The sequence below is a fragment of the Eimeria tenella genome, genomic scaffold (genome assembly GCF_000499545.2).
Source record: "Eimeria tenella Houghton genomic scaffold, Eth_scaff240, whole genome shotgun sequence".
NCBI classification, from domain to species: domain Eukaryota; phylum Apicomplexa; class Conoidasida; order Eucoccidiorida; family Eimeriidae; genus Eimeria; species Eimeria tenella.
Window position 1 is genome coordinate 1 of NW_013544211.1, and position 13,957 is coordinate 13,957.

Below are 13,957 nucleotides of genomic sequence, written 5' to 3' on the forward strand. Positions count from 1 at the left end.
AGCTGCTGCAGCAGGGGAAGCTACAGGGGCAGCCGCTGCAGCAGGACTGGGAACAGCAGCTGCCGCAGGAGTAGGAGCAGCAGCAGCTACCGCAGGAAGAGCAGCAGCAGCTGCTGCAGCAGGAATAGGGGCAGCCGCTTCAGCAGGAAGGGAAACAGCAAGTGCAGCAGGAAGGGGAGCAGCAGCATCCACTGCAGCAGGAAGGGGAGCACCAGCATCCACTGCAGCAGCAAGAGGAGCAGCAGCATCCACTGCAGCAGGAAGAGGAGGAGAAGCTGCTGCTCCTGCAGGAGCAGCGGCAGCAGCAGCTGCTGCTGCTGCTGATGCAGGGATCGGTGCTGCGCTCATGTATGCTGAGGGCTCCGCGCCTCCAGTTGCCTCCTCCATCTCGCTGCTGCTGCTGCTGCTGCTGCTGCTGCTCATTTGAGGGTCTTCCAAGTAGCGGGTCTCTTGAGTGGAGAACTCATTTGTTTTGTTTTCATTTAATTCCGAAAGGTCAAATGTGTCATCCAAAGGAAGAACAGAATCTGCAGCAGCTTCTTCCCACTCTTCACCCCAGCTCAGAGGCGGCTCTGCTGCTGCTGCTTCTAGTTCGGCTGCAGCTGCTGCTGCTGCCATTTCTGCTGCTGCCATTTCTGCTGCTGCCATTTTTGCTGCAGCTGCTCCCGCCGCTGTTTCCGCCTCCGCTGCTGTGATCTCTGCTGCTGCTGCTTCCAATTCTGCTGCTGCTGCTGCTGCTGCTTCTGAGCTAAGCGCAGAGGCAAAGAAGACGAGAAGAACGAACCGAAGGAACCTGAGGGCCGCCTGTTCGGCGGTCCCGGGTAGTTCTTTGAATTTCATCTTTTGTCGGAAATAACAAACGAAAATGAAACAAAATATGCAATAATAATCAAAAATAGGAGAAATTTGATGTTTTTTTTGTTTCAACTTTCTTTTCCGCTCATTTCAACTCGCATTTCACAAGAGTGTTTGCGGAGAAGCTGCGCCTCCCACTGGCGGCGCCTTCAGTGCACTTTGGAGGAGTTGAAGGAAAAGAAAGAAAGGAAAGAAATTAAATCCCTGAAGAAATGCAAAGTGAAATCAATTGGGAGAAAATTCCTGTTTTTTAGCGCAAGACGCAGCTCACTTGCTTTCCCGTGCTGCAGCAGCAGCAGCAGCAGCAGCAGCAGCAGCAGCGCGCGGTGGGTGACCATTGGTGCTGTGAAATGTGAACTGGCAGGAGCTTCTGAAGCGAGCTTCACCTTTTGAAGACTGCATTTAAATTGTTTTCCTTTTTAAATGAAGTCAAAGTGTTTAAAAGAATAAATGCCTTTAATCGGAGCTTTCTTGTTTTCGCTTTCCTCCTCCTTGCGCCAGTCCTCAGCAGCTGCTGAAACGCACGGCGCGGAGAGCGGGGGAAAGCGCGAAAGAAATTGCATTTCATTTATTCGAATTTGTGAAATTCAAAAGTTTAGAAAGTAATTGAAATGAATATTCAAAAATAAATGAAACTTCCCCGACTTAGCCGAGATGATCGCGGCGTTCAAGTTCGGCAAGTCTTGTTGGGTCCTCAGCATCTCAGCTTCCCTCAGCTTCATTTCCCCAATTCGTTCCACTTAAGTGAATTCTTGGAAAGAACTCTTTTGTTTTTAATTTTATTTTTATTTTAATTTCGTTTTTGAAGTTTTAATTTCAAAAAATTCTCCCAAATTGACTCTTCAACTTCTCGCCTCGCTGTTGGCTCCGCCTGCTTGTCAGTTGCGCCGGAGAGTCTTCGAATTTGAATTCGCCAAATTGAAGTTAATTTAATGCTTCAAATAAATTAAATTAATTTAATTAATTTAATTAAATTAATTAAATCAGTTAAATTATTTAATTAATTAAATAAAATTGATTAAATAATAAAATTAATATATTCAATGGGTAAAACAGTTCAAAATAATGGAATTCATGAAATAAGTTAAATAGAAAATAAACGGAATAAACGAAATAAAAGTTGGAATAGAAGATCAACTAATAAATGAAGTGAATTAAATAAATAAAATAACTTAAATGAATGAAATGAATTCAATAAATGAAGTGAATTAAATAAATAAAATAACATAAATAAATGAAATGAACTCAATAAATGAAACAAATTAAGTAAAATAACTTAAATAAATGAAATGAATTAAATAATGAAATGAATTAAATAATGAAATGAATTAAATAAATGAAATGAATCAAATGATTGAAATGGATTAAATAATTGAAATGAATTAATAAATGAAGTGAATTAAATAAATAAAATGAATTAACTAAATAAAGTGAATTAAATAAATTGAATTAAATAATAAAATGAATTAAATAAAAAGAATTAAAGGCTTTTATTTTCGAGTTTTGTTTTATTGAGGAAAAGCAAAAGAACAAAAGGGGCTCTTTCTCCAAAAGATGAAAAAATGAATTTTTATTTTGAATTTAATTTAAAAACTCTTTTCTTTTCTAAATTGCTTTTAGTCATAAAAAAAGATTTAATTATTTTTAAGTTAAACAGATATTCTGCAAACATTATTTATCAAAGAGAATAAAAATGAATCTTTTCCTTTTCTCCAATTCTTTCTCTCCAACTAAAGGTAAATTGAATTGTTTTAAATCTCAAAAAACGAATATTTCTGCAAACAAATTTTATTTTTAAATCTAAAATTTAATTATTTAATTCAATTTTAATTGAAAATAAAAAAGTCTTGAAATACAAAACCGCCATTTTTTGCTTTTGGGCTGCTGTACTATTAAATAAATTTTAATTCATTTCAAAATTTAATTCTTTATTTTCAATTTCTGAAATAAATTATTTTCATTTTAAACGTTGAAAATAAAGAATTAAATTTTGAAATAAATTAAATTAATTTACAAGTTGAAAGTAAAGAATTAAATCTTAAATTAAATTGAATTAAATTGAAAGTTGCAAATTGATTTTATTTTAAAGTTGAAAATAAAGAACTAAACCTCGTATTGATTTAAATTTAATTAATTTAAAAGCACTTTTTGAATCTGAGTTTAATTGAACTTTTTCGAATTGAATTAAATGACCTTAAAAGTTGAAAACAAAGAATTAAAATGAAACTAAGATCAAATTTGAAGAGTTAATTGGATTGAATCGAATTGAATTGAATTAAATTGAATTGAATTAAATTAAGTTAAATCAAAAGTTGAAAATAAAGCCCAAACTGCATTGAATCAACCCAATTCAAAACTTGAAAACAAAAAACTAAATCTCGAATCGAATTAAACTGAATTAAACTGAATTAAATTGAAATAAATTGAAATAAATTGAATTAAATCGAAACAAACTGAATTAAGTTGAAATAAATTGAAATAAATTGAATTAAACTGAATTAAACTGAGTTAAACTGAATTGAATTGAAATAAACTGAATCGAATTGAAATAAATTGAAATAAACTGAATTAAACTGAAATAAACTGAATCAAAATGAATTAAACTGAAATAAACTGAATTGAAATGAATTAAGCTGAGTTAAACTGAAAGAAACTGAAATAAACTGAATAAAAGTAAAAGTTGAAGCAGATTTAATTATTTGGAACTCGAAATGCATTAAAAGTCTTTTCCACTTTTTGCAAAACTGGCGCTGCCGTAAAGAACTGCTGAAGGGCCGCAGCGCCATTTTCTGTTGGCCAAAAAAGTGTCTTTGAGGGCTTTGAACTTGAGGAGTTTTGAAGTTTTTTTGGAACTTTGAAATTCTTTTTTTTGCTCTTTTTCTTCTTCTTTTTCCTCCCCTTTTTCTGTTTCTCCAGCGCCTTCTTTGTCTTCTTTTTCTTTTTCCTTTTCTGCTTTTTTTTCCTTTTCTTTTTCTGTTTTTCCTTCTTTTTCTTTTTCCGCTTTTTCTTCTTTTTCTGTTTTCCCTTCGACAAATTCCAGTGAGGGATTCCAGTGCCACAAAGTCACTTTGGCCTGCCGCGAGAATTGCATTAATTTCTTTTTCTCTATTTCTTTTTATTTCTTTTGTTTATTTCTTATTCTTTATTTCTTTTTATTTCTTTCATTTATTTCTTTGTCCTTTATTCGTTTTATTTATTTATTTATTTTCTTATTTCCTTTTTTTATTTCTTTTTAGTTTATTTATTTTTATTTTTCTGCTTTCAAAACCCACCAACTTGTACAAATAGTCCACACTCGAGCTGCTGCTGCTGCTGCTGCTGCTGCTGCTGTTCTTCATTTGCTTCTTCACAAATTGGGCAACAGCTTCGAAGGAAATTAAATTTTCTTCAGTTAGTCTCAAGGCCTCCTGCAGAAAAATAAAATAAATCAATTTTAGTTAATTCTTCAAATTCAAAAAATGAACAAAAAGAAACAAATTGCAGAAAAAAGACTTGAAATCGACATGTTTTTAATGTTATTTGATATTTAGGAATGAATAAATAACTAAATAAATGAATAAATAAGTAAATAAATAAATTAAAAATATTTAATTTAAAAATATTTGAATTCAAAAGAAAGAAGATTTAAAACTCAATTTCGGGGATACGGAGCCGCTTGGAAAAAAAATTAAAAATAAATTAAAAATGTTTTTAATTTAATTATTAAATTGAAATTCAAATTAATTAAATTGAATTAAAATTCAATTTAAATTGAGGGATTTAAACAAATTCCATTATTTCGATTCAAAGCAATTCAGCCTATTTTGAATCAATTTGAGACAAAACAGTTCAAGTTAATTTAATTTAAATTGACTTTCAAGTAATTAAATTAAATTAAATTTAATTTAATTTAATTTAAATTGAATTTAAAATGGTTATATTAAATCAAATAAAGTTCATCAAATTGGGTTAAATCAAAATGCATCCATTTGATCTATTGAGAATTATTCAGTTTGATTTAATTCAAACAAATTGCAACTGTTCTAATTTAATTTTCTTATTTCAAATAAATTCAATTTTAATTAATTTAATTTAATTGTATTGAAACAGATTGATTTCAATTCAAATCAATTCAATTCAAATCAGTTTAATTAATAAACAAACGTAATCTAATTTGCTTTAAATCAATTAAATCAATTCAAAATAATAATTCATTTTAATTTAATTAAGTTTGGACTCTGATTTAATTTAAAGAAAACAAATTCAACTTCATTCCTTTAAAGTCTCACTCTGATTAAATTGAAATTAACTTCATTCAATTTAATTGAAATTAATTTAATTTAACTTAAATAATTTCAGTTTGAATAAACTCTAATGTGATTAGTTTTAAATCAAATATGTTTGCTCAATTAAATGCATTGAATTTAATTGAAATGAACTCAACGCAGTAAAGACTAAAATAAAACCGACATTATTTGAATAGATTGAAATCAAATTAAAACGAAGGCATTTAATTAATTGGATAACTTGAATCAATTTGAATCATAGTGAAGCTAAATTGAATTAAATTAAATTAAGTTAAATCGAGTTAAATTGAATTAAATTGAATTAAATTGAATCGAATTGAATTGGATTAAATTAAATTAAATTAAATTAAATTAAATTAAATTAAATTAAATTAAATTAAATTAAATTAAACGCAAGAGGATAAAATCAAATTCACTTTTATTTCATTAATTGACTAAACCGGAAGTAAATGAAACAAATTCATCAAGGATTAAATCAAACTCTATTTTATTGAAAAAAATTAAACAAAATGAAACAATGAAATAATTGGAATAAATTGAGTTGAATTGAATCAATCTGAATTAAATTTGAAATAAATTGAATTAAATTTGAAGTAAATTGAATTGAATTGAAACACAGTGAAGCAAATTGAAATAAACTGAAATAGATTGAAATAAATTGAAATAAATTGAAATAAATTGTAATAAACTGAATTAAACATACTTAAATCGAAATAAACTCAAAAGAAGAAACTAAGTTGAATGAATTAATTGAATTAATTGAATTAATTGAATCAAATTGAATCAAATTAAATTAAATTAAATTAAATTAAATTAAATGCAATGAATCGAATGAATTGAATGAATTGAATCAGTTGAATTAATTGAATTAAATGAATCAAATTGAATCAAATTGAATCAACTTGAATCAAATTAAATCAAGTTAAATCAAACTAAATTGAATTGATTGAATCAATTGAATCAATTGAATCAATTGAATCAATTGAATTAATTGAATTAATTGAATCAAATCAAATTAAATTAAATCGAATTAATTGAATCGACGCAACTTGCCCGCATGCAAGAAAAGGCCATTCTGAGGCGAGCCTCTTCAGAGTCTCCAATTGCAGAAAACAAAAAATGCAAATTTAAAATTTGCGAAATCTTTTCGTCTTTTTTTTTGTGAGACTTCGCCAGCAAATTGGCTGCGCCCGCGCAGCAGTCTGCAGAAGAAAGTTTTCAGTTTAGTTTTTTTAGTTTGTTTTATCTTTTTAATTCTTTTGAATTCAAGTTCAAATGCTTTGTTTTAGTTCTTTTAAATTCAAATGCTTTTCTATCTTTTTAATTCTTTTAAATTCAAGTTCAAATGCTTTGTTTTAGTGCTTTTAAATTCAAATGTTTGGTTTTAATTCTTTTGAATTCAAGTTCAAATGCTTTATTTTAAGCACCTGAAATTCAAACTCACAAGATTTATTTCAAACGTTTTGAATTCAACTTCAAACAGTTCCACCAAAGTCCTTAAATGCCATTTTCGATTTTAAATGAATTAAAGTTCAAATTCATATCTTCATCAAGTTTTACTTTTCGAGTTTTGCACTTTCTTTTTTTTGATTTTAGTATCTCATTTAATTAAGCAATTAAATTGATTCAATTTAATTCCATCTAGTTCAAATAAAATTCAATTCAATTTAATTCCATCTAATTCAAATAAAGTTCAATTCAATTTAATTCAATTTAATTCAATTTAGAATAATTTGATTGAATTTAATTCAATTTAAAATAATTTGGTTTAATTCAATTCAATTTAATCAAAACAAATGAATTAAATGGTTTCTCACCCGCATCTGTCGAAGTGGCGAGCTGGGCACTTCCCTCAACTCCCCTGGAGTTCAGAAATTCCGAAACTTGAATTCTTTTTTCGAAAGTGGTTTTATTTCTGGAAGCAATGAGTTGTTTGTGCGTAGAGACAGTGGAATGGAGGTCGTTTTCTGCATGCGGAGATGATTTTAAGAGAACTTCGAAAAATTCAACTTTCTGCCTCACTCAGCGAGTGGTAAGCTGCTGCTTCACTTGAAACGGAAGCCAGCAGTCCCTTTTGCGTTTCTTCTTGAAGTTTTAAGTTTTCAAGATCTTGAGAATGTTTTTGCTGCAGCGTTTTCAGCTCCTGCTGCTTTTCGCAGACGGCTTTCTCGTGCTGCGGGCCGCGCGCGAAGCAAAACGCATGCAAGTTGCATGCAAGTTGTTTTCGTTTCAGTTTAATTTACTTTTTCGCAACTTTCCTCCAACAATTTAACCACCGAAACGTGGGTTTCCAGCTCGAACTCCAGCATGCGGTTCTGCGCCTCGATCGCGCCGAGTCTGAACGCGGAATTCGGAAAGCGAAAAAAACGAAAATTCTTTCATCTCACCGCTGCAAAAGCGCGCGATAATACTGAATTTGCAATCCGCTGTCTTCCATTTTCTGTATTTCAATTAATTCAACCAAAAAGCCGATCTTTCCCGCCAAGTTTCGCCTGTTTTCGTGCCGAAACGCGAAACTTGCAAACCGACGCCGGGCACGCGCGGCGGTGTACGTACACCTCAACGAGCACGCGCGCGCGCTCGGAACTCCGCCGCTGCAGAACCTTCTCAAAAGTGAAAAGCTTTGGATAATATAGCTTTTAATTCAAATTAATTGTTTTTAGATTGTATTTTTTTCTTTTTAGCCCGCAGATTTGCAAGAAAAACGCAAAGTTCAGACGCAGCGGCTCTGATTCGGGACTTGTTTCTTTTCTGATCCTACAGCAGCAAGTGGCGCACTTATTGAATGGAGTTGCAGCCGCTGAGTTGGGTTTAATTTGAAAGATTTCAACTAAATGGAGTTTCTTTTAAATTGAAGTTAGCGGCAGCTGCGCAGAAGCCGCAGATCTGCTGCTTTGCGGAGGAACAGAAAGCCCTGAGTTTAGAAGAGCTGCTGCATTTGAATTACTTCGAATTGGAGTTTTTAATGAACTTTCTACTTTAAGAAATCTCAAGCTGCTGTTTTCTTCAGGAGGACACGGAAAGCGGCGCAGGGGCTGGCTTTGAGGATATTAAGGAAATTAATTTGGAGACAAAACTGGAATTGAAATTCGGAAAAGGATTTGCTGCTGCGTTTGGGCCCAGACACTGGAGAAACGCGCGCCGGAGGGCGCAGCTGCAGCTGCTGCTGCTGCTGCTCGTGCTGCTGCGGGTGTCTGCAGCAGCAGCGCCAGTTGCTGCCTCGCAGGTGAGTTTAATTTGCACTGCAAAAGAATTAAACTATTTCTAAAAAGAATTAAAGCGCTGCAGCTAACCGCAGCTGGCAGACGGCGTTTGCAGGCCAGGGCGTCTGCGGCGGCGAGGCGCGTGGGCAGTCCGGAGTCGCCGGGTGTCTGGGCTTTTCAGAAGCAGCTGCAGCTTCCTAACTCGAGTTTTATTATTTATAAATTGCAAAATATAAAGATTTCGTGGAAGAAGCCGCGGAAAGTGGAGCGCGCGGGCGCGCGAGCGGAGCCAGCACAGTGCGGTGTACGTACACCTCAGGGCTCCGCCGCCGACGGACCACCGGCGGCGCCGCCGCCGCAGAGCCGGCCGCGGAAAGCGCGGCGAAAGCAGCTTCAAATGGAACATTCGAGTTGCACTAAAGTTTGTTTTGGATTGTTTGTTCGTTAGTTGTCTTCGCGGGCGGCGAGCTGGGCGTTAGAGCGCGGAAGGCCGCCGGTCCACCGCCGCAGGGCCTCTGTGCAGTGTGCGCAGCGGGCGTTTCCGGCTGATCCGCGGACTCCAATCGCAGCTGGACTTCCAAGTCCGCACTTTTGTCTTTTGTCTTTGTTATTATGTTCGCTTTTGGCGGCTGGCATCGCAGAGCACCTTGCAATCGCAGCCGCCGCGCCGCGCCTAGCCCGCGCTCCACCGGGCCGAAAGCGCCGCGATCTTGTCCTCTTTTGCAGCTTTTCGAGATTTATTTTCGCCAAAATGGAGTTTCCTTCCTTCGAATCGCTTTATTCGCAGCTGACTAACTGGCTGCTCACCGCGGCAGTACTCTTGGCCCTCGAAATCGTAAGCCGCAGCACCAGCAGCACCAGCAGCACCAGCAGCAGCAGCAGCGGCGGCGGCGCTGCGCTGCTGCTGCTGCCCCACCTCGCCTGCTGCCGCCCATGCGCTGCTGCTGCTCTTCCGCCGCTTTGCTGCTGCGCTGCAGGCAGCTTTTTCTCTCTACCGCCGCCTCCGCCGCTGCGCCCCCCAGGCCCCGCTGCTGCTGCCCTCGCCGCCGCAGCGCCACAACCCCTCGCCCCTGATAGAGCGCTGGGAGGCCCCGCAGCACAGCAGCAGCAGCAGCAGCAGCAGCAGCAGCAGGAAGCGCCGCAACAACGGCGAGCTGCTGCAGGCCTTTCAGCTCCACGAAGACCCCCTCCCCAGCGCCAGCTGCTGCACCGCCCCCTGCTGCAGCGCGCAGTTCGAGGACTTCGGCGCAGCAGCGCAGCAGCAGCGGCAGCAGCTGCAGCACGAAGGCACGCAGAGCCTGCATGCATCTTTTGCGCATTTCTCTTTTCCAGAAAAAAGAAATGACAAAAAACAAAACCAAACTTCGCAGCAGCTTCGAGACACTCCAGACCCCAGAGTCTATACACTCCAGGATATGATGCGCTCCCTCGCCTGCTTCGTCAGCTCCTGCTGCTGCTGCTGCTGCTGCTGCTGCTGCTGCTGCTGCTGCTGCTATTGCTGTGGTTCTAGGTGTTTCTTTTGCCGGGGCAGCGTCGCCTGCGGCTGCTTGGGCTCGTGCTTGCCCTGCTGCTGTGTTCCTGCCGTCGATCTTGCTGCTGCTGCTGCTGCTGCTGCTGCTGCATTTGCAATCAGGTCTTTTGTCTTGCGTTTGTTTTCAGAAGTGTCAGCAGCAGCAGCAGACTTCTGCTGCTTCTGTTCTCCGCTTTGTGCGGCACTGCACGGGCCCTGAAGACTATGAGCGCCACAGCGCAGCACAACTTGCTGCTGCAGCGCCTGCTGCTGCTGCAGCTTGCAGCAGCAGCAGCAGCAGAGAGGTTCTCAGCGCTCTGGAGTCCCAAAGCCAGCAGCAGCTGCTGCACGCAGCTGGGGTTGGAGACAGCAGAAGCGACTGCAGCAGCAGCAACAACAGCAGCAGCAGCAGCAGGACTGAAGAGCTGGAAGATCTGCGCGAGAAAGATATGCTGCAGCAGCTGCATCACCTGGAGGAAGAGCGCGAGCAGCAGCAGCAACAGCAACAGCAGCATCCGCAGCAGCAGCATGAGATAAGTGGCAACCAGCTGCAGTACCTGGCAAATGTTGAAGCCATTCCTCTGCTGCAAAGGTTCGAACCCCTTTTGCTGCTGCTGCTGCTGCTGCTGCACCTGCTGCTGCTGCTGCTCTTATTGCACCTCCTGCTGCATCTGCACCTGTTGCTTCACGTGCTGCTGCTGCTGCTGCTGCTGCCTTTTCCCACTGCAGTTACTCCCGGAGTTAAAGTTCAGGGTTTAGAGTTTAGGGTTTAGGGTTTAGGGTTTAGGGTTTGCATGCAGGGCCCAGAAGCTGCGGCAGCTGGAGGTTGCTGTTACTGTTTATGAAAACTTCAAAAGAAGAAATGCAAAAATGAGACAAGACGTTTGTTTGCTGCTCGTGCAGTGCGCTCTCGCGTAAGCGCTGCTGCTGCTGCCGCTGCTGCTGCTGCTGCTGCAGTTCTTGCTGCTGCTGCTGCTGCTGGAGTTCTCGGTGCTACTGCTGCTGCTGCAGCTACTGGCTGATGGTTTTGCTGCTTCTGTCGGCGGATTCGTGGCTGCTGCTGCTGCTGCTGCTGCCACGTTCACAAGTAGCGCTGCTCGTTGCTGCTGCTGCGCTTGCCGTTGCTGACGCACCTGCTTCACCTCCTGCTGCACTTGCTGCTGCTGCTGCTGCTGCTGCTGCTGCTGCTTAGGTCTGGGGACTACGCACGCGGCATTGACTGGCTGCTGGAGTTTCTTGAAGATGAAGTGCCTCTGCAGGGAGTTTGGCTGGAGAGGGTTTTAGCAGCAACTTATGTGGGGGCCCCACACTTGCTGCTGCAGCTGCTGCAGCAGCTGCAGAGTTTGCTGCTGCGAGGCAAGCTCAGCGCTGACTGCAGCAGCACTGTGCGAAAAGCAGACAGCTACTTGACGCTTGCTGCTGCTGCTGCTGCTGCTCCTAACAGCCCGAATGCGCCGCCCGTGAGTCCGCTGCACCAGCAGCAGCAGCAGCAGCAGCAAAGGGCCCGGAGGCAACAGGTGCTGCAGCAGCTGCAGCAGCTGCAGCAACAGCAGCTGCAGCAGCTGCAGCAGCACACGCTGTGGACAGGCCGCGGCAGCGCCACCGCAGCAGCACCAAGAGGCAGCGCCACCGCAGCAGCACCAAGAGAAGAGCAAGAGGAGATGCTGCAAGAAGCTGAAATAGCAGCAGCAGCAGCAGCAGCAGAAGAGGAATCTGCTGCGCAGCAATCGGATGAAGAGCAGTTGAGTCCTGCAGCTGCTGCGATTGCTGCTGCTGCAGCAGCAGAACGCGAAGAGGCAGCCGCTGTATGTGAAGCAGCAGCAGGTGAACCAGATATGTCGGGTGCAGCAGCAGCAGCTGCTGCTGCCCCGACTGCAACAGCAGCAACAGCAACAGCAGCAGCGGCAGAAGCACCTAGCACTGCTGCTAGTGCTGCACCAGCCACGCCAGCAGCAGCAGCAGCAGCAGCAGCAGATAGCACTAGAAAAGGTCTCAATCCGAACGCTCCTGAATTCGTGCCTGTCTTTTCTGTCCCCTTGCTGCAGCAGCAGCAATTGAAAAGGCCGCAGCAGCAGCAGCAGCAACAACCGCAACGGCCGCAGAAGCAGCAGCAGCAGCAGCAGCAGCAGCAGCAGCTTGGACGCACCCTCCCCCTGGCTTCTCGAAGCGTTTCGAGACAGCCGGCAGGAGGCGTAGCAACAACAGCAGCAGCAGCAGCAGCGGCAGCAGCAGCAGGAGCAGAGAGAGCAGAAGCAGAAGCGACGGCGCTGCAGCAGCAGCAACAACTGGATGCAGATACAACAGCAGCAGCAGCAACAGCAGCAACAGCAACAAACGGCAGTAATGAACGCAGACCCCACAAGCAAATGCTGAAGCAAGTGCAGCAGCAGCTGCAGAAGTTTGTGCAGAAAAATGCCAAGGCCCCGCGTGCCAGCAGCAGCAGCAGCTGCTGCTCCCCGCAGCAGCAGCAGCAGCTGCTGCAGCTGCAGCAGGATAGGGGCCAGGAGCTGCTGCAGCAGCAGCAGAACTCAGCAAATCTGCAGCAGCAGGAAATGGGATTCTGTCATCTGCAACAGCAGCCCCAGCAGGTAAGCCACTACGAGCTGCTGCAGCAGCAGCAGCAGTACTACTGGCAGCAGCAGCAACAGCAGCAGCAGCAACTGCAGCAGCAGCAGCTGCAGCAGCAGCAGCAAAAAGGCACCTTGTGGCGCCCACGCAACGACATTTCGGAGCACTGGAGGCCTCGTGTGTGTCGGCAGCAGCAGCTGCAGGCACTGGAGAGGCAGCAGCAGCAGCAGAAGCAAAAGCAGCAGCAACAGCAGCAGCAGCAGCAGAAGTACGACAGCGCTGCAGCAGCAAACAATTCAAGTCGCCTCAGACTTGCACAGGCTATTATCACGAGCCTTTCCGCCAGCAACAAGCAGCAGCAGCAGCAGCAGCAAGTGCAGCAGCAGCAGCAGCAGCAGTAGCAAGAATTGCAGCAGCAGCAGCAGCCACTCCGGCTGCAGCGCTCCTGGCGGCCCCTTTGGGAATCCTTAGAATATTTAGAGAACAAAGCAGCAGCAGCAGCAGCAGCAGCTGCTGCTGCTGCTGCAGAAATAGCAGCAGCTAATGGGGATGAGAGCCGGTTTTCAAACTCGAAGTAGCGGTCTCAATTTTTAATAATTATTTAATGGTGTAGACTTAGGGTTTAGGGTTTAGGGTTTAGAGTATCGTCTTTATATTGTGTCGAGGGTTTAAGGTTTAGGTTCTAGCTTTTATGGTTGCAGCAGCAGCAGTTGCAGCAGCAACAGCAATTGCAGCAGCAGCAGCAATATGGAAGTACATGAGCAGTAGAGCCACAGCTTACTATGTGCAGCAGCAGCAGCAGCAGCAGCAGCAGCAGCGACAAGTATCCCTCGTTCTCATCTGCCGCTGGTGCTGTTGTTGCTGCTTCTGTTGCTGCTGCTGCTGCTGCTGCTGCTGCACCTACAGCTGAAGCTTTAGCGTCGGTGCTGCTGCACTGCTGCAAGAATTGCCAGCAGTGCTGCTGCTGCTGCTGCTGCTGCTGCTGCTGCTGCTGCTGAGTATCTGCTGCAGCTCAACTGCTGCAACTTGGTGTTCGAGGATTTTCTCCATTAGGGAAGAGCGGCGCTTCAAAGCCGACAAGTACTTTTCGTAAAGAATCAACAACATCTGCAAACAAACGAGGGTTTAGGGTTTAGGGTTTAGGGTTTAGGAGTTGGAGAGGAGCGGCGGCGTTTCAAAGGGACTCGAGAGAGCGCGCCCGAGGGTTTAGGGCTTGCAATTCGCAACGCCAAACTTAGAGCTAGGGTTTAGGGTTTACTGAAAGGTAGGCTTTAGGGTTTACTGAAAGCTAGGGTTTAGGGTTTAGGGTTTAGGGTTTACCTCCCAAACCTTTTGCCTCGAAGGCGGCAAAGGGTTTGGAAAAGCTGCAAACCTCCTTTGCACTTCCTGCTTCAGTCTTTTGAAAGTTTCTTTCTGCGACTCTTCTTTGCCCTGCAAACCCTAAACCCTAAACCCTAAACCCTAAACCCTAACCCTAAACCCTAGGGCGCAGCCCGCGCCCGCTCGCTGCACCAGAGCTGCTGCTGTAAACCCTA

General features: G+C 42.4%; 3 protein-coding genes across 3 annotated transcripts; 1 reads left to right on the plus strand and 2 right to left on the minus strand.

Moving 5' to 3' along the window:
* Positions 1 to 90: 90 nt before the first annotated feature.
* On the minus strand, positions 91 to 840 carry ETH_00017630 (uncharacterized protein; the record flags this gene model as incomplete). The annotated part of the gene is made up of 1 exon (XM_013379355.1): positions 91 to 840. A coding segment is annotated over one exon (750 nt), but the record flags the coding sequence as incomplete, so codon positions are not given.
* Positions 841 to 9,095: 8,255 nt separating this feature from the next.
* Positions 9,096 to 12,823, plus strand: ETH_00017635 (uncharacterized protein; the record flags this gene model as incomplete). Its single annotated transcript, XM_013379356.1, has 5 exons — positions 9,096 to 9,179; positions 9,322 to 9,783; positions 10,004 to 10,446; positions 10,655 to 10,768; positions 11,047 to 12,823. 5 exons carry the CDS (start codon positions 9,096 to 9,098, stop codon positions 12,821 to 12,823), a joined length of 2,880 nt encoding a protein of 959 aa, XP_013234810.1.
* A 499-nt stretch (positions 12,824 to 13,322) lies between these two features.
* Positions 13,323 to 13,529, minus strand: ETH_00017640 (uncharacterized protein; the record flags this gene model as incomplete). Its single annotated transcript, XM_013379357.1, has 1 exon — positions 13,323 to 13,529. The coding sequence occupies one exon, from the start codon at positions 13,527 to 13,529 to the stop codon at positions 13,323 to 13,325; it is 207 nt and encodes a 68-aa protein (XP_013234811.1).
* Positions 13,530 to 13,957: the final 428 nt, after the last annotated feature.